The 27632-nt window shown below is 43.8% G+C and overlaps 1 protein-coding gene across 4 annotated transcripts in view; it reads left to right on the forward strand.

Annotated features, from left to right (window-relative positions):
* The first annotated feature begins 4039 nt into the window (after positions 1-4039).
* The window catches only part of tmem260 (transmembrane protein 260), a 31060-nt gene continuing 7467 nt past the window's right edge, over positions 4040-27632 (forward strand). Inside the window, exons 1-11 of one of the 4 annotated variants that reach the window (XM_069536233.1) lie at positions 4040-4607; positions 5675-7682; positions 8001-8032; positions 9547-9698; positions 18430-18607; positions 18695-18808; positions 19758-19937; positions 20026-20066; positions 21840-21926; positions 22953-23061; positions 23782-23954. In XM_069536233.1, coding sequence (XP_069392334.1) covers positions 9598-9698; positions 18430-18607; positions 18695-18808; positions 19758-19937; positions 20026-20066; positions 21840-21926; positions 22953-23061; positions 23782-23954 — 983 coding nt within the window. In that variant the 5' untranslated portion in view covers positions 4040-4607; positions 5675-7682; positions 8001-8032; positions 9547-9597. The other 3 variants (XM_020085260.2, XM_069536232.1, XM_069536234.1) reach the window with 3 other exon arrangements.

The following is a 27632-nucleotide window of genomic DNA, read 5'->3' on the forward strand; positions in this document are numbered from 1 at the left end:
AGCCTGTGTGTCTCTCTGCTTTCGCTCCACAGTTTTTAATAACGATTATAATACATTTATTTGATGGTGCCTTTCTCAACACCCAAGGACACCTCACATACAAACACAGGAATAATGAACTCTTTGTGGTGTTCTGGCCTCTGGGACCTATTTTCAATGTTTACTAAAACAAAAACTAATACAGTAAATTATTTTTTAACCTCAGAATAATTGGCGTTGGCTCATTTTCTGTGGAGACGTGTGTGTTTGTGTGTAAGTGGGAGAAAGAGAGAGAGATAGAGAGAGAAAGTAAAAGTCCCGATTTAAGTATTTTCATCAATCTCAGATGCGGCCAGTTGCAAAAGTTTGACACATAATAAATGCATAGTGATGAAAAACATTCTGTCGTGTATTTGTTCAAGATAAATATATCTGTACCCATATTTCTATAATAATTGTTTTCTATATTACATTTGATCACAAACATGACTTGCACTTTAATTGATGAATGTGATCTAACAGAAGTAAATGGCCGTGCAGGTTAGTATCAGATAAACATCATGGATCCATACTGGCAAACACTGGCTGAGACATGAACACCACAGGAGTTTTATAGTCAATGGTTCTAAATAGATCAAGAGGCAGAGACACCTAACAATACATACAAGGTAAACAATGAAATTAATTAAGTAAATCCAAATGTTAAAATTAAATTAGATATGACGGGAGAGAATAGGATGAGGTCATGTTGGGTAAACTGAATGTCCAGGATGTTGCTCCATGTTTTTCAGAGTAAGAGGAGGGGGGGACGTTTTTGCAGGATAGAAATAAGTAGATCCCCAGAGTGACTATGAACAAGTTAATGATACATTACACTGATATAAATATTCATCCTTAGTTCCAATAAAACAAAATGTATAAATCTGAATGAACATTTTCACTGTGTACTGTGTCATAATGTGCATATCACTTAATGTCATCACCTTTATTAATCCACTGCTATTCAAACATCACTGTTGTTCATTTGCAGTCATTGATTCACAAATGCACCAATTGAAATGCTACAGTTTTGTCTGGACACTGTCAGAGAGCAGCTGCTCAGTAGTGAGAATGTTTATGGGACGATGCGCGGCTGGAATTGTGGCTGTGAAGCAGATTCAAAAAAGGCTTAAGTGGATTACACCTCATTTCAAGGATGCTTAAGGTAAGATTAAAACAGATATGTGGTAAGTGAGGAAAATACAAACTCAAATATTTCACTCAGTGGTCTCGTGAGCCACTTGCTCATGCATGGATCTCCTGTTCGTATTTGTGAGCCTAAAAAGAATCAGCAAATGGTGTGAGACAATATGTAGATTGTCAAAGTAACACACACACACACACACACACACACACACACACACACACACACACACACACACACACGTTTCAAACAACAGTTTTGCTCTGTTGGACCGTCACAATTCACCATTAATGCCCTTTCTTATCTCATGCTACAAATCCCCAGCGCCGGAACATTAGAACTCTCTAATCACACTCACTGGCACATATTGAGTGTGTGTACATGCTCTCTAGCACCACACACACACACACACACACACACACACACACACACACACACACACACACACACACACACACACACACACACACACACACACACACACACACACACACACACAGACACCTCACATATAATCTGAAAAGATAATGAATTTAATACCACTGCTGTTACAGTCAACTAATGTTTGTTAATAGCCTGGTGCCATATGGAACGAGGGCCTCAGCCATGTGGGTAATTCCTCTTTTTGGACAAGCTGTCAATAAAGAGGGGCCTTGCGTTTTCTGGACGCACGGGGTAGAGGAAGGGGAGGCTGGGAGGATGTGCTTAATCCAGCAGACTCTCTAATGATCCGTCCGCCTCGAGTCGGAGCCACAGGCCTCGATGAATATGCTCGCAGCCTTGTGTTTATCTCTGCTATCAGAGGGAGAATATTCACTTTCTCCATTCAGCCTTTGTGCTGCAGTGCGGCCTGGCCTGGGTGCAAGACCTCTGGTTGTCTGTGTGGCGTTTGGGAGGAGGAGGAGGTGGTGCTGGGTGGAAGCAGTTGTTTTAAAGAGAGAAGACTTCATGAAGTGCCTGATTACCCCCCCCCCCCCCACCTCCTGCCATCTTCCCAAATTCACTGCATCTCCTCCCCACATCCCTCTGCCAGCACTGCAGCCCAGCGGATAACCGAGCGTGGATTAGCAGTGACATCACACTGAGGAGACGGCTGAGCCCGAGTGTGAGGAAGCGTGAGCGCTCGGGTGTGTGTGTCAGATGGGAGTTATATGTGTGTGTTCAAGACTGATTAGACGGCGAGGGTGGTGGTGAGAGGGAAGCGAGGATTAGAGAGCCATCTGAGAGTTGGCTAGGTGCTGACACCACTCCACCTCACCAAGGGCTCAATTTACTGAGGGATCAGACTCATTTATGGTGGGCTGGGATTATTATCAGTTCAATAGGGCAATTTCTTTATTACAGTCACCCTTCAACCTGTGAAATATGGACACTTGTGAGACATTTATGAGTGCATGTATCTTGCTTCACTTCTAATCTGGTGCCCGCTGCTGCAATTAATGGAGTGTGAGCAGCAGGTATAGCATAAGCTCTAATGATCTTTCTAATACAAACTCTAAATGTAAATTGTGTCTTTATAGAGGCAGATTACAATAAAACAGTTTTTGGTTTGGTTTCAGGAAAGTTTGGTCACAAACACCAGAGGGCCGTGAGGATTATGGTTTCTTTTTTAGGCCTTCAAATTTTATAATTTAGGGATCTCTGTTCCTGAGGTTGCAGTCATACTCCATCCCGAGCCCTGAGATATCCTGAGACCTAGCAGGGGCTGCTCCTAATATCTAGAACAGTTTATGTTCATATCAGAACCGCTCAGAGCCTATAACGTTAAACTACTGTTACAAAATACCTCTCTCCCTTTCCTTTCTTTTGAGTAGAGACCTTGATTTCATCTTCTCATGAAATATTTTAATCTTAAAGTATTTATGATGTTTATCTGTTTTTTGTCATTTCTAATCATGCTCTGTGTTTATATATATTTTCATATCCTTTTATTTTTCATTTTAAGCCTGTAGAGCACTTGGGTCAACTACGTTTTTATTTCATTTGGTTTTATAAATAAACTTTGACTATGTTTCAGTTCGGGCTTACCTACAATGTCAACACTCAGAACTGAACCTTTTGCAATGCACTGATTCTTAAACTAATACTAATTACTTCCATGGTTCATGTAGCCTGTGAGTGAATGGTGAAATAAGATATGCACATATAATTCAGAATTAAAACTGTGGGTTCAGTCTTTACTGTAGAAACCCTCAATCATTCAGTTGCTCCAGAGCTTTCAATCAAATCCCATGATCTTCCTCAGCAGATTGTCTTATAAGAGCTAAAATAAGAGATATAAATGTTTAAAAATTCCATTAACACACAGATCCAAACTTATTATTTGACTTTGGACACAGCACTTGACCACATTCATCAGAGTCCGATCCGTTTTCAGAGACAAACTCAATCACACATGCTTCAAAAACAAAGCTGAAAGATAAAGGTGAGACAGATACTTTATTGATCCTGAGTGAAATGCAGGCGTCCAGTAGCACAAAAGAGTCAAACACAAGAGTGTAAGGTTAATAAAAGATAAGTTCACTGCAGTGAGATGACAGCCACCAGAACTATTACAAAACCATCACTGTAAAGAACTATGTGCTAATGAAGAGATTGACAATACAATGTTTTAAGTATACAGTGATTGAAAGACACAAGTAGTATTGAAGCCAAATATAAAACCAGATTTAAAGATAAATATCAGAAGCAATAAAAATTAGGTGGATATAAATAAAGACAAATCAGTCAAACATGTATGAAGAGAACAGGATGGACTCTTTATTCATTATCAGAAGATTTCACGCAGAAGTGGTCGCAGGAGAAACAATGAGGTGCAGAGAGTTTATAAAGAGGAGCAGACCCCCCCCCCCCCCCCCCTCCCCCCCTTTACTCTGAACGAGGAGGTCTGTGAGTTGTCATCGCGTGGGCAGGTCCTCCATGGACGTGCTCCTCACACGAGGGGGATCACTCGTCCTCTCCCGCAGCAACTTGCGTAAATTGCTTTATAAGCCACACACATAAGTTAACCACTACGCTGGTGAAAGTTTGAGGAATGGCGCGTTTCCTAGTATCGCGAGTTTAGCTCTTCGGGCGCTGCTGCTAACCCCGGAAGCAACCGCGTTAGGTTAGCTAACTGCTAAAACTACAACAAATGAACTAAAGTCTTTATTTTGAGTCACGTTCACTTGATGTAAGCTGCAGCCTGACGTCTGTGTTCATGTAAACAGTCGCTTCGGGGTCTCGTTTATCGTTTCCAGCCTTCAATGAATGGGCGCTAGTAGCGTTAGCTCGTTAGCTAGTCGCCATTAGCTAGCAGTTGTTTTCAAACCTATCTGTGTTTAGTCTTAAATTAAAATGTCCGCGGAGACCCGGAGGAGCTGGATGTTGACCGGGGCCACGGTCGCTTGTGTCACCGCGCTGTATGTGCCCTGTGTCCAGAGGACGGTCCCCGGGGGAGACTCAGGTTGGTGCTAGCCTTCTAGCTAAATGCTACAGTGGTCATGTGGCTTTGTTGTGTTGCCTGGCAGCCAATCACGTGCTGCTGCAGCGTCAGCGGTGCTGTCCGTGGTGCTGCAGATCACTGACCACAGATTTAAGACAAATTCATTTCAGATAAGGTCTGATAAAAATAACTGTTAGTAAAGAAACTGATAGAACTCTTTGTACTACATGCAATTAATTTAATAAACAAACAGCTACAATGTGTCAAATCGTCACAATTATTGTTGCATCGTTTGTGTGTGTGTTTTTTAATCTTTATTGTCTTATGTGTATTTCACTCATATGTTTTCCCATTGTTGGTGTGACAGACAAACTGTCTTTAAATGTTGGCTGCACTTCATTTCATTTCTATGTGTTTGACATAGAAAGAATTGAAGTGTCCCTGTGTGTCACTGGAAATGTTCCCACGAAACAACCTTGATGTTGATTAAAATGCCAAAATATCCTGGAAATGATTGTTTATTGTTCTGGATCTTTAAAATTATAATTTAGCCCCTTAAATAGATAGACTATGAAACTTCAATGCGTGTTTGAAATTGATCTCACTGTTTGTAAGATGCTGTGATTGTGTGATTCATAATTGTTACAGAGGTGGACTATGGTGTTTCCCCCCCCCATAATTTTAAAGTTTATACAAGGGATGTGTGTGTGAGATATAGTTTTTACTGCCACAACTGAATAAAACATTCATGTAAATGTTTAAACATGTTTATGACTAAGAAAAATAAGGCAAACAACCTTATTACATGATTAACACTGATGGATGTTGTCTTCACCAGTAATTGAGATGCATGATCATGAACACGACAGCATTAGAGAGGAGGAATATAAATGTGGTTAAATGTGTCAATAGGCCTACTGTTAAATCATGTGACTGTTTAAGACCAATTTTTTAACAGATTTTAACCAATGGATGGATCAACATAAGTCTAACCTAATTTCTATGCAATGATAATTATGACAAATCATTTGTTGTTCATGAAGTTTTTAAAAGTTTACTTTGTCTAAACTTTTCCCTTTTTTTTACAGATCTGCAGGAATGCTCCCTTTTCTGTATTCACAAGGAGACAAATAGCAGAGTGCTCTTTCTTTTACTGACTGCACTGGGTGATGCAGACACCATTTGTAATGGCAAAGCATTGTTGACAGCCCTTGACTTGCAAAATAATTTAGCTTGTTTGTTTACATTCAAATGTTGTGTGTATGCATAAATTCAATTTGCACTCTTCTGTAAGACGGCTTAACAGTGGACACAAAATATATTTCCCTCAGCACCTTCCTATGTGGTCGGCCAATGTGTTCTCCAACATTCTTGTAATGCAGTTTATGAAGTAACGCATTGCACAATTACAAACTGTTTAGAAGTGATAGCAAGGTTACAAACTTGCAAATGTGGACTTGAGGCCATGAAGGCTCTGCTTGTTAGGTCTGCACTGCTCTGGCGTACAAGCTGCTGCGGAGAGGGGAATGCACAATTTGCAGAGTGAAAGCATATAAAAAGCTCGGCCAGATATGGGCAAGCAGAGACGAGGAGAGAGCAGGCAATTGGAGCGCTGAGTAGCCCTGCTGCTTGTGCTGCTGTCTAGAGAACGGGGCCTTTGAAAAAAAAAAAAAAATGGCCAGCCCCTTCTCCACAGTCTTTAGGGACGGTGCAGGATGCCCGCTCTGATAGTGCCAGCTGAACACCCTTCCGAATTCTCCAGGTCTCCGTCTCTGTGTCCTAATCTCTTTAGGTGTGATGTGCCCTGGAGAGGCTTGAGCGCAGCCCCGCGGGTACGCTGTTGTCTAGGAATGTGGAGTGTGGAAATGATGGGGATTATGGGAAGACTGGTGTGGGTGCCCATGCTCCGCTATCACAAAGACTCTTGGCATCCGTGCTGCTACCCCGTCGAGTCAATATTTTGCCTTTTTAGCGTAGGGGCTGCAGAACCCCATCTCTGTGGCACTGAGATGGATGCTTTGGCTCAGTATTAGTTTGAGTTTCCATGTTGAATGGTGCAAGCGTCTGCTACTACTGAGGGGAAAATGAGTGAAATTGAGAAACTGATGAGGGGAAGTGTGATATAAAATGATGGCAGGTAGCTGGCGGCTCATGTCAGGTGAAATGGAGCTGTGAAAACATTTAAGCTGTGCAGGTGGAGGAGTTCTGACTTCATGGTCCATTAGAGTGATAAGAGTTAGGGCACCTCATGTGGCAGAAATTTAGGCATCGTAATTCACTGTATCGGCAAGGTAGCAAAACACATGAAGCAGCCAATGCCATCTGAAACTCAGCCGCTGTTCTATAACAGTTGCATCATGGCCCATGTTCATGTGAGATGTCATTTTTTTTATTTTGAAAGCACTTAAAAATAAATGAGCTGTGAGCCAGTGTAACTTGTAATGTTAGAAATCACTTCATTTTAATCATCTTTTTTTAAAATTCAGTTAAAACATAACTTTTACCTATAGTTATTTCTCCTCAGGTTATATGTAGTATATACATTTTCCACGCATCCTATATAGATTGTATGCTGGTGAAGTGAAAGACTGTTTTTTCTGTCACCGCTGCAGGAAACAAGGCCACAGTTTTTTGGCTGCTGTGAATGGAGGAGATGACTGCCCATCTCGTACCAGTAGAGGGAGCCATCTCAAACCTTAACATTTATCAATGTCATTTAATCTGAACCAAATTTCAATTTTCATGAGTGGGAGATGAAAACATTGGGTGAGAAATCAGCATAATTTGAAACGCTCTGGGTACATTAAAGCTTCCTAAAATAGCTTTTAGGGGTTTTCTTTTCACTTCGTGCTGCGCCTCACACAGAGCTTGTCAAAAAATTGTGCAACCGGCTCTTATTTTTACAGCTTACCTCATTCTGTGACTGTCACCGGCATCGCTGTTCTGTTTGTGCCCAACGGACTAAACGAGACACTGAGACATTGGGAGTGTGGGAGCAGGAGAGAGGCACGTAGAGCAGCAGAAGAAAGAGGAAGGGAAAGGACCCCGATGCACAGGGAGGATGGGACTGCAAGCATTATTCTCAGATCAGCATATGTGTGTCTTTGTGTGACAGAGCATTGGAGAGGGAGTCTAATGGTTTGTGTGTGCGTGTGTGTGCGTGTGTGTGTGTTTATATCTGTGTGTATGTGCTAGAGGAGGGGAGGGAGGCATCAGGGGAGAAGGGAGAGATGAAGAGAATGAGCGTGCCGCTTAGGAAATGTCACACTGGGAAGATTTGCAGGTTTTGATCCTGGCAAATTAATGCAAAACCCCAGTGCAAGTATTTGATTTGGGAAAACTTTGGGAACAGGCTTGTCTCTTAATAATAATTATTGGGTTTACATTAATTTCCTCCCCTATTCTCTTCCACAGGAGAGCTGATCACCACTGCTTGTGAGCTGGGGGTAAGTATTAGCTGTATTGTTTAATCAATTCACTCATTAACTTTTATAAGCATTAAGGAAGTTTAATTAAGCATGGGCAGAAAGCAGATTAATTTACTTTCAGTCCACAGGTTTTTCCCCTTCTTTTCTATACACTTATTTTACTAAGTTGCAAATAGAGAATGCTATAATTTGCAACCCGTTTTTCAAATCCAATTAAAGTCAATGGTAAGGCGATGGCTTTTGTAGGCTTTGCCTTATGTACGGTATAAGGCTTATTATATCCACCCCTCTTTTTTTGTGTGTGTGTGTAAGCCGCGAAGAATGAACTAAATCGGGTTAACAGTTATAATAAGTTTTATTATTTAATAAAGTTTATTACGCCGCTGTGATCCTTTTAGGGAGGCTGTGTCGGTGTCACTATGCCAGTAATCCTGCTGTTAGTGCTGCAGTCCGTGTGGCCTGTCTGTCTGCCTTTCGGGCCTCCCCAGGGCCTTGCAGGCCGTCCCCGGGCCCGAGGCTGCAGGCCCCCCCTTCTGATCCCCAGAGCTCCACGGCTTTACTTCCTCATGCTCCCTGTGGCCTTTGTCCCTCAGTTGTCCTGCAGCTGCATATCTGTCCACTCCTGTCGGCCACACAGTCCCTCCTCAAACATGCACAAGTTGCCTACCTGTCTGACAGCACCACTCAATTCACCAAACTGTCTGCTGAGCTGCTGTCCTTTCCTTTCTCTCATTCTCTGCTCTCCTATTTTGCTTCTCGACTCTTTCTGACCTTCAAGTTCCATCCACAACCCCTCTCTCAGATTGCGGGGAAGTTGCTTGTTTTTTCTCAATCTAACCAAAGAGCATAGGAGCCTTGCAGAGTTTGAGGTGATCGCTGAGGTAGTCACCCTCTCACCTTTCAGCTCTGTGTTCATTTTGGAGAGCCATCCCTTTTCCCTGCCCGCATGGCTCGTGTTATCAGTGCCGGCGAATGAGTCTGTGTTTAATGACTGAGCCCTTATCTGGGTGGAGGAGACTTAGCAGCTAATTGCTGTGATTGCCGAGATCCCCCAGGCGAGGATGACTGCGGCTCGAAGGTGGTTTGGGGGCTGGGGCTGGCGAGCACCACGTGCTCTATCGAGGGCTCTCGGGAGCTGCACTGTCCTTGGGAAGAGGCCAGAGGAAAGAAGTGAGAAGGGGGAGAGGGGAGGGCTCTAGTATCAAAGCAGTCACAGTTTGCGGTCAGGCCGAGTGGGATGTGTGTCACTCCTCTCTTACTGTGACTCTACTGCACGCCACTATGGGCATCTATAGGGGGCAGAAGAGCAGCTAGATTTATGAAGGACTGCAAAATTACATTTTACTTCTTCTTAAGTCTTACCCACACCTTATATATTTCTTCTAGCTTGGTATTATGTACAAAAACAACACGTGCACATTCAGTATCTCAGCCTGCTCTTCATTTTCAGTGAAACATTCCCTGTTTTATGTGATTGAACCTTTCATTGTGTGTCTGGATTTGAGTTGCTGACTTTGTCATTGTGTGTTCAGGTGGCTCATCCTCCAGGATACCCTCTCTTCACCCTGCTAGCTCGCCTGGCTATGTTTTTCCTGCCATCCCTCTCTCCAGCCCACAGCGTCAACCTGATGAGTAGTCTGCTTGGGGCGGCAGCTTGTGGTGCCCTCAGCATTACTGTCTGCAGGTAGGCACGTAAATATATATGATTATACCTTCTTTTTCCACAACATAATAGATGTATTTTTGTTACCTCTCCTGCCATTAATCAGAGGTGGCAAAAGTACACAGATTCTTTACTCGAGTAGACATACAGATACTTGTGTTTAGAACATCAAGTAAGAGTATAAAATTTAAGGCTCTGAAATATACTCAAAGTTAAAACCTCCCCCTTGAAGGCAATTTCTCTTTTAAAATAGTTTGAAGACAATTTAAAATTATTTACCACTTTAAAAAAAAAAGAAAGAGAGAAAACAATATGATTAAATCAGGTTAAAGCATTAAAAATTGTCTAGGAGGAAATGTGTGGGATAGGGAATGTTTTGTTGCTCTGCTTCATTGTTAACATTTTTGACATTATTAGCGATATTGGCTCATTCTTCACTTTCTTCCATGTTATTAATCCTTGTCATGGACATACACTTCTTCTCTGAAAGTTGAGTCTATTCAGTTTTGTCTTGATGAGTCTTTTATGCCATATTACATATGTGGTATGTGAAATGCATTGGTGTAAAACAAGGAATCGCCTTTTTCTGTTAATGTCCCATCGATTGAGATTAATATTTGTCTTGATGTTGGAAAGGCAGCACTTGGTAATTCACAAATAAAAAAAGAATAATTATACTCAAATGCATTAAAACAAAGGAAACGATACGTTATTTTACTTAGTTATTTCCCGCCTCTGCCATTAATGGAATCTGATTTAAGTGAATATATAGGGAGTTAACTAATCCCCGAAATAAAATTCTTGAATAATAGTTATTTTTTGACTCAAATTTCACAAATCTAAACCTGCACAGTAACACACACATCAGCCTGCTCAGTAAAAGTCAAATATCTGAGTGAAGTAACAAAGGTTTTTGAGAGGTTTTTTCCCATGTGACTTTTTGCATCTTGATGCTGTCTGGGACAGAGAGTGGTATTTTTGGGTCCTGACTTACTGCCAGTACTGCTCCTGATCCGCTGTTCAGTATTCAGGAGCAGGGTCCAGCCGCACTCCTCTCTCCCACCACCCTGCCCTGCCTGTTTACCCATCAGCCACCCGTTGTGAGCGTGCGTGTGTGTGTATGTATATCACAATTACCGTACCCTCCAGCACCCACGCCGACATCCCTGTTCTCCTGCTCCCCCACTGCCCAGCACGCTCCCAATCCTGACACGGCACGATTTCTAATCTCCCCCTTCTTGCCTCCTGGGTCTTAGAGGAACAGGATCACTAGCTCTGCTCCTCCCTATCCCCTCTCTCTTTTACCACCTCTCCCCTCACTCAGTCATGAGCACAGTTTACGCTCTCTGCATTGCGATCTACCACCCTGCAGTTTCGCCTGCTGCTGACCCCATCATGTAAGGAGTATTTTACCCTTTGCCTCTTTGTGTGTGTGTTTATCTCAAATGGTTGGCCAGAGTACCTTACATCATCCTTTTGCTGATCGTAGTGATTTTCCACATTGCATTGTTAGTGGCAGCTTAGTGTCAACATTTTTCCTTTTTGTCAATGTTTATGCATACTTGGACATTTCCAAGCATGTCATATACTTCTAATTTAGTCTCCCAGAATAGGAATTGTTGAATATGATGTAATTTCTGGACCTGTACACCACGATAACCTCGGAGGACCCAGTGATAGTGAAGGGAAAGCAGGTGAAAACGGAGTTTCCCCCGGAGTGTTCCCAGGTGCTCAGTCCTGCATGGGCCTACTTCCTGTGTGCTTGGCCAGTGTGTGCTGGGTGGCAGGTGGTCCAGAGTAGGTCAGGGTACAGGGTCAGCCCTGCTGGAGTAGGGCAGGCGCTGCTGAGGAAGTGCTCCTCAGGGGACTGGCCTTAAGCCCAGACTGCATCAGCCTTGGACCCTGTCCTGCCTCACTGCTCCTCAGAGGTGCATCAAAAAGGCGAGATTCAACTTCTCCGCCCAGAAACGGGACAGGTGAGATGAAAAGAATATGAGAGTACAGAAAGAAAACAAACAACTGTGCCTCTTGAGGGATTTTGTCGATGTAACCCTACTGCCCCCCTGGTCTTAATGCATTTGATGAGTTAGCAGTGAATTGGGGGATTGGACACAGCTCTTGGCCAGACATTTACAGACGGATATTTTGAGGCCAGAAAATATCCATGCAGTCTGGATGATATTTGGCTCCCAGTGCACATGTTAACTGTAGCCCTTTTTGTAATCTCTGAGGATTTAGATCCAATTTTGGATTAAGTTCAAGTAAAAAGTCATTATGAGGACCTCCGACCCGACCCACCCACCCATCCACCACAAGGGTGGATGGGTAGTGAGGACATGAGCCAGACCACAGTCACACCAGTCATATAAGCTCTTAAGTATGAACATATAATCTACGCTTTCAATTTGAAAAATAAGCATAAAAGGTTTTAGTTGTTATCTGTTCAGGACCTAGTTTAGGATGAGCTTGTGGCTGTGGATCAGCTGGCAGACTCTGCCTGGTGAGGGGTTACTGGAGAGGGAAAATTATCAGAGGTGGGGGTAGGGGTTCCGGATGGTCAAGACCTCCCTCTCTGTTCTGGCACAGAGGGCATTGGGTGCTTTGACCATACAGAGAAGACTGGCATAGATGTCGTGCCACAGCCCTGCAGGGACTCCCTGGCCAGGCCTTTCCCTCAGATGAAATGCCAAACCTGACCAGTCCACACCCGTCCATACCTGCTCTGCCCTTGCAGTGACACCAGTTCACTCTGTCTTTCCCCAACAAACTTAAATCCTGAAATGTCTTTTGTGCTTTTTGTCCCTGTGAGACCCTCATAAACTTTTCCCCAGTTTTTATTTTTGGGTTTGTATCAGCTGAGGAGTAGAACCCCCCCACCCACCCACCACCCCCAAACAAATCATTGCTTTGTGTGATTATTTTCAGATGGCAAAATGTAGTGAAGTTAATTCGGGTACTTGAAGGCAGTTTCTCTCAAATAGTAAATTGTAGACCTTGAAATTCATCTGGAGTACATCCAACATGGCAACCCTTTGATGTATCAATTTAAATTAGTCGGCCAGATTGCCGTGTTTAATGTGGGGGAATGTAAGTTGATAGGCTTGGAAGCCACTTCTCTCTCTTGCGCAAGTTAAAATGTAGCACTTAGCCTCCCTTTGATTTGTCAATTACAGTTCTCTTGGCTTGATCATATGGTTTGATGGCCAAATTGCATGTCTTGTTATGTTTTCACACCATGGCCTGACAAGCCTTTGAGGATGGTGGACGTAATGATAATTTCTATCGATTGCACTCGCTAGTTCACAGAAAGACACATTTGGCCTGTGGAATGCTGAAGGCCTCAGCCAAGAGTCTCTAGAGGAATGCACCCTTCATAGAGGGATAATCCAGACAGCTTGGTATTCTGCGCTCTCTCTCCTTTCACAGTTTATCTGTTAAAGCTGCTCTGAATCTCTGCTACCTGAGAAGAATCTCTCTCCATTCCTGGGCTTATCCTGAGAAACCAGGAGCAGACATGTTAGCGGGCTGACAGTCATCAGAGCAGAAAAACAACCTTGCGACGCTCAGTCATCAGCACTTTTTTCCATTTGATCACATGATTACATAACAGTTTGTTGAGCACATCAAATGTGTCGGGCCCTTTCTGTCTCCTGGCGGCCTTCGGAAGAAAATGCACACCTGCGAGAGACTCTTCGCTGGCCCATGTGGCACAGCTGATACCTCAGCGGACCGGAGGGTGGGCGTGGTGCCATCCCCCTGCCTTGTGCTGCGTCCCCATCTCCTTATAAGGACCTCCACCATATGGTCCTGATGGCGCTTTCCATCCTCACTCAGGTGGGTTGTTTTTTCCACAGGGGTTGAGTTGCCTGTATCTATTTGGGGTCATGTCAGGAGCGATGCGTAAGGAGGTGCTATATTTCTGCAACCATTTGCATAGTGTTAGACATCTTGATTGCAAGTTGTGTCTTGGAAACAGCTGAAAAGAGTTGTTTTTGTTGGACAATATTCTCACCTCTCCCAGTAGGCAGCAAGATGGCCCCTCCCTCTCACATCTGCTATGGTTGGATCAAAATCTTTTCCCCAAGTGGGAACAGAGAAAATACCCATTCCAGTTTTCTTCTGTAAATACAGAGGACAATTTTAGGTTTGTCTGTTTAAAAAGGCCCAATCTCTGGACCTTTTGTTACATTTTTGCCATATCTCATTGTTCACATTGTAGTCCAACAGACCTCCTTCACTCCCCCCCCATCCTCAGCATGACCAATGGTTCCCCCAGGACTCATCCTCTAATACAGTTAAACAGATGTTTAATGAAGATGTTATTTCCTCATTACTGGCTACGGGATAGGGATAGAGAGGGAGGGAGGAGAGCTAGATAGACAGCAGAATACACTACCAGTTTAATATTCCTTTCGCCCCTGGGCCCGAGATTGTGTCTGCCTCGGACGTCAATATTACATTCCTCACCCACCACAGGCAGTCTTAATAAGGCACCAGGCACGGAGACGGATCAGACTCGGCAATTACAATTCACCCAGAATTAGTTAATGGAATCTATACAGCAACATTTATGTATCAGTGGTGTGTGCCTAATGAATTTGTTGGAAAAAGGAGCAATAAAAATGGCATTCAGTGAATTGCATAAACACAGGATTTTTGTAAATTGTTTTTTTTCCCCTCTTCCTGTAATTTTTGTGTGTTGGGTGGAGATTAAGATGGCATTCTGGGAGAAATTGTCATGTCAGTGGCTGCATTGTTTGAGCAAAATTGTGGTGATTAATTTTACACGCACTGAGCACTGGAGCGCTCTCCTGGAGGAGGGGTGTCGAAGCGGCAGAATCGGGTCTCTTATTTACCCTCTGTGCAGGCAGGCAGCCTCTTCGACACACACCGGATGAGGCAGGAAGGAGGAGGAGTGCCTGGTGTGGTGATTGGCTGGAAATCAGGCTCTGGCAACCAGTATTCAAACACTCTGTTTTTAAAGTCATTTAGAAAAAAGGATTAAGGCTGGGAAACACTGCAAAATAAGACATTTTTATCTTACTTGATGATATTCCTTATTTTGGAAGGTAATTTTATGAATCAAGAAATTATTTTTAGGAATGAAAATGATTAGTGACAAAACACGCAGACATTCACTGTGTATTTCAGAACAGCTGTGAATGTTCAGAATGTGATTTACCAACGATATCAGTGTCATATCCGTATTGTGGCTGGGTAATATAACAGAAATTAATATTATAGAAAGTCTAGTGTGTTAGGGATAACCCTACTGTTTTGCTTGTTACACATGTAAAATAAAAGCCACAATAATATAATTTTGTTGATCTTTAATTACAATTAGCTTAAAATAATTAAGGGACATTCCAGTAATTTAAAATATAATTTTGATAAAGGTAGGGGACTATGAAGGTATTAATTAAAAAATATTAGACACAATCAAAGCCTCTAGGTCATGGTATCCTGGTTTTAGCCTCAAGTACATTGAATCCAACTTTTACCACAATACAACTCTGGTTTTCTGCTAAAATGTGTCGTCTGCAAACCCAAACTCCAGATGATGGAGACACGAGTCAGTTTTCCAAATTTGGAAAGTTTTCCCTTCTCACACTCTTAATAGTTTCACAAACAAACTGAGCTTGGTGTGTAGAATTCATCATATGCCTCTTCAAAACAACAGAACTCTGTCAAAGTAAACCCTGATATGATGATATTGTTATGACACTGAAAGACAATCATACCGAAATGTTGCTCAGCCCTTATCTGTGCACTGACTAGCTTTAGAACACTTTATAGTATTTCACTGGCATGTTTGATTTCAGTCTCCTCTTACCCCTGTCATATAATAGCTACTAAGTACCCTGCCTGTCATCCTGGCCAAAGGAGGGCCCTGGGGTGTTGGTGGAGGCCAGCTGGAAACCTAAGCCTCCGCCCGAGCAGGCCACCTCCTCTCTCGGGCTCTCTACCCTCTTCAGGAATGTGTGATTCTTTTCCAGCAATGCTTCCCCCAAACCGCCGCTCGGTTCGAGAACAGTGCGGCGCTGATCCGCGATGGCACAGCTGTGGTATTGTCTGCTCCCCGGGGTGGTGTGTGACAGTGGTTCCCTTGGCCAGCTCCATTGTGGAGCCTCATTCAGTTCAGAGTGCTGGTGTAGGCTTTTTTTTGTGTGCTGTTATTTAGCACAGACGCCTGGTGCTGGCACGTCTCAGGCCCGTACTGTAGAACTGAGGGGGTATATGAGGCAGGTCCCTTTTTGACACTTGAGCGATTATACACAGCTTTTGTTGTGTTGTGTCCTTGAAGGGGACATTGTTCACCAGAGCCTGTTGTATCTTTGTCATTCATTATTTTTGTTTACCTTTTGATCTTTCCCTTTAAACCTGCCTTCCTCATTTCTACTATTTCATCATTTTCATTCTGTATGTGTAACTTTCAGCCGAATTATTAGTGATTTTCTTTTGTAACCACTTACATTACTTCCAAGCTTGTGCCTTATTCCACATTTAATGCATTATATTTGTCATTTAGTTAATTACCCAAGTGATGACACAGACGTTTTGGCAGCGTGGATCAGTTCAGGGTAGAATAGTCTCGCTGTCAGCTGTGTTATTCTCCTGCCATGTCTCAACCAGGCCATTGTCATTGAGCCACAACATTTCAGCACAGCGGCATCCTGCACCGCATTGAGTTGTGATAACGGGGAACACGGCTTCACTGGTGTCAGAATGTATCCAGCTTTATCTGTACGCCCTGGGAGCAGCCCAGCCTGGAGAATGAGCTGTGCAGAGATGGCTGAGAGGCTGACGGGGACTCAGGTGGTCCGACGCAGACAGACAGGTCATTTACAGGCTGCGCTGTACACACACCACTGGGCTCTTACGGACTGACAAGCTCTAACAGAGAGATTTGTCAGGCACTCAGGGAGAATAAAGAAGTCGAGGAGCAGGAGTGTGTGTGTCTGAATATGTGATGAGTGCTGCCTGGCTATCAGATGGGGGCTTTCAGAGGCAGGAGGAACAGACTTGGTGTAATAACCCAACTGTGGACCCCCACGACTGCTCTGAACCCCGTGCTACCCCAAAAACCAGGCCCCCTGCTAGGTGCATGAGCCACGGGTTAATTGTCATGCAGGGAGGTAAAATTATGGGTGCGGAGGGTCCCTGCACCTCAACAAAAGTCCCCATCTGCCCCCCTCCCCACTCCACACCCGTCTTCATCCTTCCTTCAAGTTACAACTAATTCCTGGAGCGGTGCAGTGAGAAAGGCGCTGCTATCTCTTATTAAGACCCACTCCTAGACTCCCCATCAACACAGTTCACCCCCCCCCCCCCTTAAGTGCGTGCACACACACTCATCTGCCAAGCTTGCCTTATAGTGAACACAGAGGAAAAATAGTGGCGAGTGCAGAGAGAAAACCCAAGAAAAAAGGGGAAGTAGTCAGCAAGCAAGAGTTTTTTTCCCCTACCCTTCTCTCGCTCTCCCTCTCCTTTTTTTCCTGATTTACCGCGCTTTCCTCAGAAAGCTCCATTGTTCCCCTAGCCTAAGTCTCATCAGGCCTTTTGTGGCTGACTATCACAGCGGCAGGCAGAGAGCTGGAAATGTATAAATGGTATCATGCCTTGTGATTAATGGCGGTGCTTATGAGTCAGGTCTGATAACGGGCCTGCTCTCTACTCAATTTCAGATACCGTTAATGGAATCTGTCTTCTGCGATTGTAATGTGAGAGCGCCTAATTTGCTATGGAGCTTGAAGCTGTCACCGGCAAGGGATTGTGGGGTCATAAGGGACCTGGCAGCCGTTTGGCCTGCAGCTTGTATCTGCGGTGCTGAATAGAGCAGCTCTCTGCCTGTCAGTTAGCTGATAGGCTGATGAGGACTCTAAGCCACTCCACACAATGGCGGAAAGGGCCATACTGCCTGACTTCCCTAATTGTCGAGGCTGCTCATATTTCAGAGCCAGCATGCCGGGGACTGGGCTGACTTTTTTTTTCTCTTTTCTCTTTTTTACCCTCTCTCTTCTTGAACTTTTTTCTTCCTTTTTTCTATATTTCATCCTTCATCCCGCACACTGCCTCACCCCTTTAACACACACTCTGCACTGTTTTGCTTTTCTTCCCCTTCTCGCCATCATTTGTCGCCCCTCTCTCTCTCTCTCCCACTCTGTCTCTGATTTTAGTAAGTGGTGGGTCTTAGCGTATGACAGATTATCCCAAGTTTGCTTCAATTACCGCAAAGGAGATGGAGACAGTACAGGAGAGGAGAAAGGGGAAAAACTTTTGTGCACACATTATATTTAAGAAGCTGAGGATAAAGTGCTATCTCGACCACGGTGGTTTCGGTGCCAGTCTGCTCCAGATCAACTGGCTGCAGGGGAGGGAGTTCTCTCTCATCATATGTGAATTGCCCCAAATCACTGAGAATGTTTTTCAAGGGCTTGTCCGAGAAGCAAACTTGGGTCATAGAGAGATTATAATGGCTCCCCAAATTGGTCTAAGGAAGTGGTGACTTTTAGACTGTAGAATTTTATAAAACTTGAATATTAAATACAGAAAGCCTTTCAAACAAATAGATGCCCAGGCTTGGTAGATTTTGATATTTTAGTTTAGATAACTTTCTGATGGTTGCAGCAACCCTATTGTAAAACATTTATGAAGGTAAAAGATAAAATAGCTGCGGAGCCATTTATTTCCTGGATATCTGTCTTTCTGAAGTCATGTATAATATTGTAGGTCTCCTCTCTGTCACTGTCAGGTTGGCTGGTCCTGGCCCTGGAGCAGTGCTGACTGGAGGCCTGTTTGCAGTGTCCAGGCTGAGCTGGCAGTGGTCCATGGTGGCAGAGGTCTTCACCCTCAACAACCTTTTTGTTGGTCTGCTCTTCTTCTCCATCGCCAGCTTCCACTGTGCTCAAGACACCAAGAACAGGTCGAAGGTAACATAAACACAAAACAACTCTAGACTGGAGAACTGTCTTTCTATTGAACTCGCTGTGCTGTACTGACCTGCTTGCCCTCATCAGATTGCACATTGGGGGGCACTATGCTGTGGCTTGGGGCTCTGTAACCAACACACCCTGGTGCTGTATATACTGGTCATCATTCCCTGGGTCTTTCTCAGACTCTACTCTCATCAGGTGAGTCCTGCGGCTTCATGAATAGAACCACACACACATTTTAAATCCCAAGACAAATTTTAATGAGTGGCTGTGGATCAGCAGGAGTGGGTTGTCCGGTAGACTGTCGGTACTTCTTATCCTGGCTCCTCCAGTTCTCACCCAAAATGTCCTTGACAGTGTGTAAATAGTGTGATAGAAGAAAAAGTGCTGTGTATAGAAGCATTGTATGAATGTGACTATTACTCTGAACAATTTGAGTGGTTGATAAGACTAGAAGAGCACGATTTAAATACAGCCCATTCACAAGAAAAGTAATTTCTCAATTGTATTAAATGAACATTTATAGATCATACATTTGTTTGAACTCTATACAGAGGTAAAAAATATGTGGAAAATGTTTTATCCAAGAAGTAAGAGCCTGGGAACAAGTGGATCCTTAATATCGATACAGTAATCGGAAAAAAGTCCAGAAGTTTCTTTGTTTATCTTTGTGGACTCAAAGAATCACAATTTTTTTTTAAAGTTGTTAGAGAAGGTCCCCAATGAACTGACATAAATGTAATGTTAGATTTAGTTTTTCAGAACCAGTTGAGATGTGATATTAACATCAGTCTGAAAATCCGATCATTCAGATTCAGGGACGCATGTGGCCACATTCTGTGAACACAAATGTGTCCTGGGCCACATGAAGGACATTATACTGAGCTGATGACCTCTGACCTGCTACACTTTCATATTGAATCACATGTGTTTTTATGCCTCTCAGTGATTATATGGTTTGTTTGTGGCTGTGGAGTTGATTTCCATTAGTGTCTCCTGTCTTGCTATCTTTACATCTACAGTGTAGGTATATCCCATATTTTATATTAAATACCAAGATTGTTTATGTAACAACAATAAATCTAAATGTTTTACATCTGTTCATATCAACAACTTAAACAACATGCGTCTCATGTGATGTTCACAGGAGCTGTCATTACGTGTCGTTGTATCTCTGGGAGTGTGTTTCCTCGCTGGCTTTCTGCCGTACATCTACCTGCCCGTCTCCTCCTACCTCAACACAGCCCGCTGGAGCTGGGGCGATCAGACTAGTCTGTCAGGCCTGCTGACCCACTTACTGAGGGCTGAATACGGCACCTTCAGCCTGGTACATGCTGCTTACCCACCTGCCTTATCCACCTTGCACTGTATGTGCTCCTTTTTATTTTACATTTGACGTTTTTTCCTTTTTTTAGGCAAAGACTGAGAGCTCTGTGAACATCACCACTATGCTACAGTAAGTTTATATTTTCCTTGTTTACACGTTTGAATCATTAAAAACAACAGATTTTCTTGTGTTTACTAGGTTCATATTGCACATTCCCTTATTGATTGGCATTACCATAGACTGTGTATAAAGATGGACGACAGGAGTGCTCCCCAAAAGTGAATGGTTACAGCATGTTAGTGGATGGGACATGGACCAAACTAAAATGTCAAAAAAACATGTCAAATACATTTTTCACAAAGATAGTTTCTGTTATTTTAGGTTGTTCTTATCGAACAGTTATTTGTTTCCTGTTTTAATCAGTTATTTGATTTCAAATGGAGTGAAATATCATGATTGACAGGTGACACTGACTCATGATTGGTGGAGCATGTGTTTTTATGTGACCTTGCTGCCACTGCTCCTTCTCCTAATCGCTACTGCACAGACCCTGGGCATAAGATGGCAGCCTTCATATCTGAGATACAGCTCAAGATCAAGATTTAGCTTAATTTTTGGATAGGAAATGGAAACGTGTCGTCCAATTATATACACAGTCTATGGTCATGACATCTATGTTTTCTGCATGTGCAGCGTAGACAGTTTTATTATTGATTTATTATTGCTTGTTCCTTCTGTTCAACAGTTCCGTGTGTCTTCTTGTCTTTGGTGATTTGTTTTTACTTAAAAAGATTCTATAGATTCTAAGATAGAGTTAGAAAGAGACATTAGAGGAAACTGGGTGTATTTGATCTTGGCCCATAGAGGGCGCACATGGTTCTAGAAGTGGACTTCCCAACCACACTCTGCACCGGTTCTGGTGTTTCACGCAGATTTAACCACAATCACATCAGTCTCTTTAGAGAGCCCAGTCATTTCTGCTGCCCATCTTTTTCTCTCTCCATCTCTCCCTCTTTTTCCCTCTCTCCTTCTCTCTCTCTCCCCAGCAGCTTTTGTTCTTCCCATTCAACTCTCTCTCCCATCAAAGCAGAACTGAACCTGCTTAGAGGGCCAAATCGCTGTGTTCTGTTTCTCCAGCAGTTTGAAATGATCACTCAGCTCTGGTCTTTAAGCGTGACAAGCTGTGATGACAGACACTGCAATAGAGCTGGAGAAATTGTATTTTTCCACTCCAGCAACCCCCCCCACTCCCTCCCTCCCCCAAAACCTCCTCCATCCGATTCCCTCCCCTGCTCCCCACTTCCACCACCACTACTGCACTCATCCCACTCCTGGTGTCTTCCTCCAGTTGACGGGATAGGGGTGCGTGCGCTTCTTAAGACCCCCCACCACTGGCCCCCCCTCCGCCAGACGCCCACCCCCTTCTCGTCACCCCTGCTGCTTGATGGACATGCACACCTTCAAGATGGGGAAGAGAGGGGAACATGACAGGCATATCGCACTGGCGACGTAAACCCGCTGAAGAAGCTGACACACACACTCACAAACACACGCCCATGAGCACACTCACACATAGTGTACATCGGGAGATACAGAGACTCAATAAGCTGTCAAATAGAGATGGGTATTAAGGAAGAGGCAGGAAACTATCCCCCTGCTCTGAGCAAGTGCTCTGTGACTGACAGGCGCTGTGACAAGAGGATGGGGCAGCGGGGGGTGGATGACACAGTCATTCGTATCTGTCAATCCGATTGAAAGGAGGAACATACAGTCCAAGGAGTTTGTTTTGATAGGGGATGGAGGGCATTGAATAATTTGTGTCCTTGACTCCAGTAGCAGGGAGGGTAATTGAGCTTGTCTTCGGCGTCCATCATGTGTGTGTTTGTGGGTATGTGTGTGTAGGGCCCAGATGGACCACTGCCTTGCAGACCTCTCCATTCCCGTTTTGGTGCTGGCAGGAACAGGCCTTCTCCTCTCCATGCAGGACAGGTAGGATGAGCGAGACGCCCGGCATGCAAAACACCAAACTCTGTCACACATCTCAGCAGCCACTTCAACCAAAAAATATAATCCCCTGGAGTAAAAGGAGGGAACAAAACCACTGACAAAATGCTGATCTTAGAGAAAAAGAATACAAAACAACACTGAGGCACCTAACTGTCAAGCTGTCGTGACGCTCCACATTCACATCAAGAAGGGGGTGATGTGTGTTTTGGATTTTTAAAAACATGTTCGTGTGTATAAGTAAATTGCTGCTTGTATGTATTTGCATGTGGCAGAGTGATCCTGTTATTTATTACAGTACTTACTGGGGTCTATTGGGTGGAGCTGATAAAGACTGGTACCCTGTAGGGCACGGACCACCTCCCTGATCCCCCTCTCCTGGGGCGCACTTTGATAATCTTGGCTGCATTCACAGAGATGAAAAAGAGAGAGGTCATTTTATAGGACACCAAAAGTAAAACATGCACATGGAAGTTTACCACTGGATTGTTGAGTGGAACTGCTCTGGGACATTTTATTACGCAAATATTTTATTTTTTAACATGTACGTAATGTAATTTGAATTAAAAAATAGAAACTTTCATATTGTATGTCAGTGACCAGCTAGTTAGAACAAAAATCCAATCAGTCTCTTGGCATTCTGCTTTGACAATGTTCTTCAGGTTCAGAGGCTGGTTAGTTATTGCCACAAGAGTAACTACATGTTTATTTTGTGTTTAAGTACATTACTTTACTGTAATGACCTTGTGACTCAGCAGTTGGCACCACCTCATTTTGACTCAGTCTGCATTTTTAGTTGTCTGGTGTAAACATTTGCTGCTTGGCTCACAACATTTTCAAGCCTATATTCAAAACAGGTGTATTTTTTACAGGATATACACAAAGTAATACTTTAGATTGTGTATATTGAAATGTAAAGAGTATATTCAAGGATATTCACAAAGTGATAATAAAAGCAAGAATAGTATTTGTACACTAAATAATTTGTGGTTTTGTGTTTTCCTGTCCTAGGACGTGTCGCTCAGTGTCCTGGCTGTTTGCTGCCATGTTGGTGGTCTACTCACTGTTTTTTGCTTGGAGAGCAAACCTGGACATCAGGAGACCCCTGCTGCTCGGAGTGGTGAGTGGTGAGACTCATTCAACTAAACTGTTTGCTATTGATTTCATCTGCACTGGGCTAAAAGTTAACATTCTTAACATTACAGTTGATATTTCTATATATGTGTATTATCTGTATAGGGCACAGATGGAAGGTACTTATCCTGAAACACCGTCGTGCTGAGTCATACCTCAGTCGATCCTAGACTGGAATAACTGTGCATTCAAGTGCTCCTTGTAAGGTGTAATTTCCAGAATCGTGAAGTCATGTTCCAACGTGTTCTTGTATTTAAAGTAGAAATGTGGAAAAAACATGGACACTGTAAACAAAATGTGTTTTATTTATGTGTTTAGAGAATTTAAACAACACCATGAAACATCTGTCCAATATAATAATAATGAAGATTAAAGAAAAAGGCTTAGGTGTGACAAGCTTTACAGAAGTGTAACATTTGAGGAGTTCACATTATAAGCTAAACTATTTAGAGCTGATTGTAAAATTATGTTAATTAATTCTGATGATTATGATGATGTCAACAACTTGGCAACTCGTGCATCAAAATTTTGCCAGATTTACCAAGTTGATCCAACTTTAGGTTGATGTGAATTTTTCCTGCCAGGAACTCATTTTTCAGATTACTCCAACACCATGTGAATGCACCGTGAGAATCAAACTTCAGGAAATACTGGTGTGAGTGTTTGTGTGTTTGTCTGTACACGTGTGTGTGCTCACTTCCTGCAGGTTGAGCGTTTCTGGCTGCAGAGTGATGCCGCAGTGTGTGTGCTGGCAGGCCTCGGCTTGAGGCAGACTCTCACCAAGCTGGAGAGGAGGCTGGGCCTTGGGCGGGTGTGGAAGACCACAGGCTGGGTCCTCACCGTGGCTCTGCTGGGACAAATGCTGCACAACAATCACAGGTGAGCGCTGCAGCTAGTTGTTGTAACAAACTGTGAGATTGTGATATTGTAATGAGAAGCGTCGACGTACTTTACTTCACTTACTTTATTTATACAAAACAATAAACCGGGAGGACGTCAGGTCAGGTAGCATACACAGGTAGCATCTTGCTTCAGGCAATTCCCTTCACTTCTTCTTCTCTACTCTACTCCTGCACTGTCTACTGTCTCATAGCGCCTCTAGCGTTCAGGAGGAAACACCACATATCCCCCTTAATAAGCAAACATTGTCTATATGAACAATAGCTTTCACATTTCAGATGAAACTGTTTTTCTTTGCTACTCTGACTTGTAACATGACATGTATAACACATCTATAAGATTATTTTTATAACAAACTTTTCTTTCCTTATATTCTGACTTATTTTACACTCAGTTACACACAAAATTAACAGTGTGTCCACATTTCAACTCCTGCATAAAGAACAATGGATTCATTAGTAACAGTTACATTCTTACTCATTGAAAACAGAACATTATCAAGTGCATTCAGATATTTCCAGACTTCATTCAACAAACAAAGTCCTTAGTCCACTCAGGCACTCTTCTAAGCCTGACTGGCCTGGCCTGTGGTGTGGATGTCTCTGGTTGTGGTGTATCTGATTGTGTATTCACAAAGTCCAGAGGCAACAGCTCACTGTCACCCTCCTGTGCTGGAAGAGAAACCGGTGCAAGGTAAGATGCGTTCCAGCATCTTCCATCCGACAGCAAGTAGGTATACTGTCCTCTTTTCTCCATCACTCTGAGTGGTTTGGAAAACTTGCACTGGGTTTTAGGAAGAATGCCAGGTTTCTTCACCCGGACATATGACCCACATCTGAAGAACACAGCTGTAGCCCCTCGCTTGCGGTCTGTGTAAGCCTTGCTTTTCTTCTGTGTTTCTCTCACTCTGAGAGCAACCTGTTTTGAAGACAGTGTTTTGTTTGCTGGAAGTGGACGTCCGGCCACATGAAGTTTAGTGCGCATGGGTCGACCATGCAACAGTTCAGCTGGTGAGCGCTGAGTTGTAGAGTGGGGAGTTGCACGATAGACATGTAGGAATTCCCTTGTGAACTCTTTCCATGGCTTTCCTTCCAGTGAGGCCGTCTGCAAACTATCCTTCAAGCTGCGATTAAAACGTTCAATCTCTCCGTTCGCCCTCGGATAGTAGACTGAAGACTTCCTGTGCACAATGCCTCTGTCACAGAGAAACGTTTCAAACTCCCGTGACACAAATTGAGAGCCGTTGTCTGAAACCAGCTCCTTGGGGTCTCCTTCTCTGCTGAACACTGCAGACAAAAACTGAATAACAGTACTTGAAGTGACATGTGGAACAAAGGTTAGCTCGGGCCACTTGCTATGATAGTCAATAAGTGTAATTGCAAACCGACAGTCTATAGGTGCCTTATCAAAGGGCCCTACCACATCAATAGCTACTTTTTCCCATGCTCCTTCTGGGTATGGCACAGGCTGTAGTGGAGTAGTGTGGGTGACTGCAGACTTGTCATGTGATTGGCATGTAATGCATGCTTTTATGGCTGCCTCGACCTGGGCATCCATGCTTGGCCACCAATAAGCTTCTCTGAGCCTCTGCTTTGTTCTCACAATTCCCTGGTGTGTGTCGTGTGCCAGGGAGATCAGTTTTGGTTGGAGACTGTCCGGTACTAAGAGTCTGTGTGTGCCACGCACCACCAAGTCATCTTGAAGGGAGAGCTCGTGCCGAAGTTTGAAGAATGGTTGTAAGCTTGGCAACAAGCTTTTTGCTGACTTTGGCCATCTTGAAGTGAGTAGTTCACGTAGTTGAGTCTGTACAGGACATGAAGCACATGCAGCTTTAAAGTCAGTTTCAGTGATGGCAGTCAGTGTAGAGGTAAGTGCCACCTCAGTGTCGTCTACCAAGCTAGGTTCTGAGCTTGGCAGTGGAAGACGAGACAAGCAGTCCGCTGTTACATTCTCTCGACCTGGTTTGTACTGAATGTCATAGTTAAATGATAACATCCTAGATGACCACCTGGCTATCCGCATACCTGCTCGTCCTTGACCTTTTGAAGCTAGAAGTGTGGTGAGCGGGCTGTGGTCAGTGCGTAATGTGAAATGTCTCCCCCACAAGTATGTTCTCCACCTTTCTGTTGCCCACACACACCCCAGGGCCTCCTTTTCAACCGTGGAGTACTTTCTCTCCGCCTGGGTGAGCGTGCGCGATGCAAAAGCAACAGTTTTTTCAGAACCATCTTGATGTATCTGGGTGAGGACTGCTCCTAGTCCATAGTCAGACGCGTCCGTCGTGACAACAGTGGGCAGCTCCGGATTGAACAGAGAGAGAGCAGGGCTGTTCACTATAAGTCTTTTAACAGTCTCAAAGCTCTTTTGAGCCTCAGGAGTCCATGTGAATGTCTCTGCTCCACGCAAAAGTGCTCTCAGGGGCTCAACAACAGCAGCATAGTCTGGTATGAATTTGGAATACCATGACGTGAGCCCTAGAAATGACCTCAATTTGGGCAGGTCCGTAGGTGGAGGTGCTTGAGAAACAGCAGTCACATGTGAGGCATCAGGCTGCAGTCCTTTACCTGACACCGTGTGCCCCAAGAAAGACAGTTCTGTTTGTTTGAAGTTGCATTTTGAGTGATTCAGCTTCAGCCCTGCATCATGTATACGCCGAAGCACAGCTGTCAGTCTTTTATCATGTTCCTCAGCTGTCGCACCTGAAACAATGATGTCATCGAGGTAACATTGGACCCCTGGCAAACCTTTCAGGATCGTCGACATCATCCGCTGGAAACAGCTGGGCGCCGATGCCAGTCCGAATGGCACCCGCTTGAAGCGAAACAAGCCATCGTGTGTAATGAAGGTAGTCAAGCTGCGGCTGTCCTCATGTAGCGGCATCTGGTGATAGGCGCTCTGGAGGTCTAATGTGGAAAACAGCGTTGCTCCTCTCAACTCTGTGAACATTTCCTCCATGTGCGGCAGTGGAAAGCCGTCGATTACAACTGACTTGTTAGGCTCTCTTAGATCTACACAGAGTCTTGGTTCTGGTCTGTCTTTTCTTGTAGTGACGACTATGGGTGAGATCCATTCAGATGACTCAACTGGCTCTATAACATCTTGTTCTACGAGTTTCTTTAACTCCTTAGACACTGCATCTCTGACTGAAAAGGGTAATCTACGCAGTTTCTGTTGTACTGGCTTGACATCTGGGCGTACGTTAACTCTATGGACAAATCCTCTAGCACAGCCTAATTTGTCCCCTGCAATACTTGCTACTGAAGCTTTTGACTGATTACCAGTTCTGGCAGTGACTTTACCGTCTTTCAGCTGCATCTGTAGTGAGTAGAATAAGTCCCTACCTAGGACTGCTGAACCGTTCTTTACAATGTAAAACACTGTAGTAGTACTGAGGTCCCCAAATGCTACATTAGCTTGTAAGCAACCATTCACAGCTATAGAATTCCCACCATAATCCCTCAGCTTGAGTTTTGGTTCCATAAGGGAAGTCTCAGGGAAAAACTCAGTGACCATTTGTTCTGGCAGGATGGACACTGCTGAACCTGTGTCTAGCATTAGCTCAATATCCTGAGTTACTGACCCATGACTACTGACTTTCACTGTACACATTATACTACCAGAGCCACAAGTGTTCACATTCAAAATAGTCACTTCTGG

This window comes from Paralichthys olivaceus, chromosome 12 (assembly GCF_024713975.1).
Source record: "Paralichthys olivaceus isolate ysfri-2021 chromosome 12, ASM2471397v2, whole genome shotgun sequence".
NCBI classification, from domain to species: Eukaryota; Metazoa; Chordata; class Actinopteri; order Pleuronectiformes; family Paralichthyidae; genus Paralichthys; species Paralichthys olivaceus.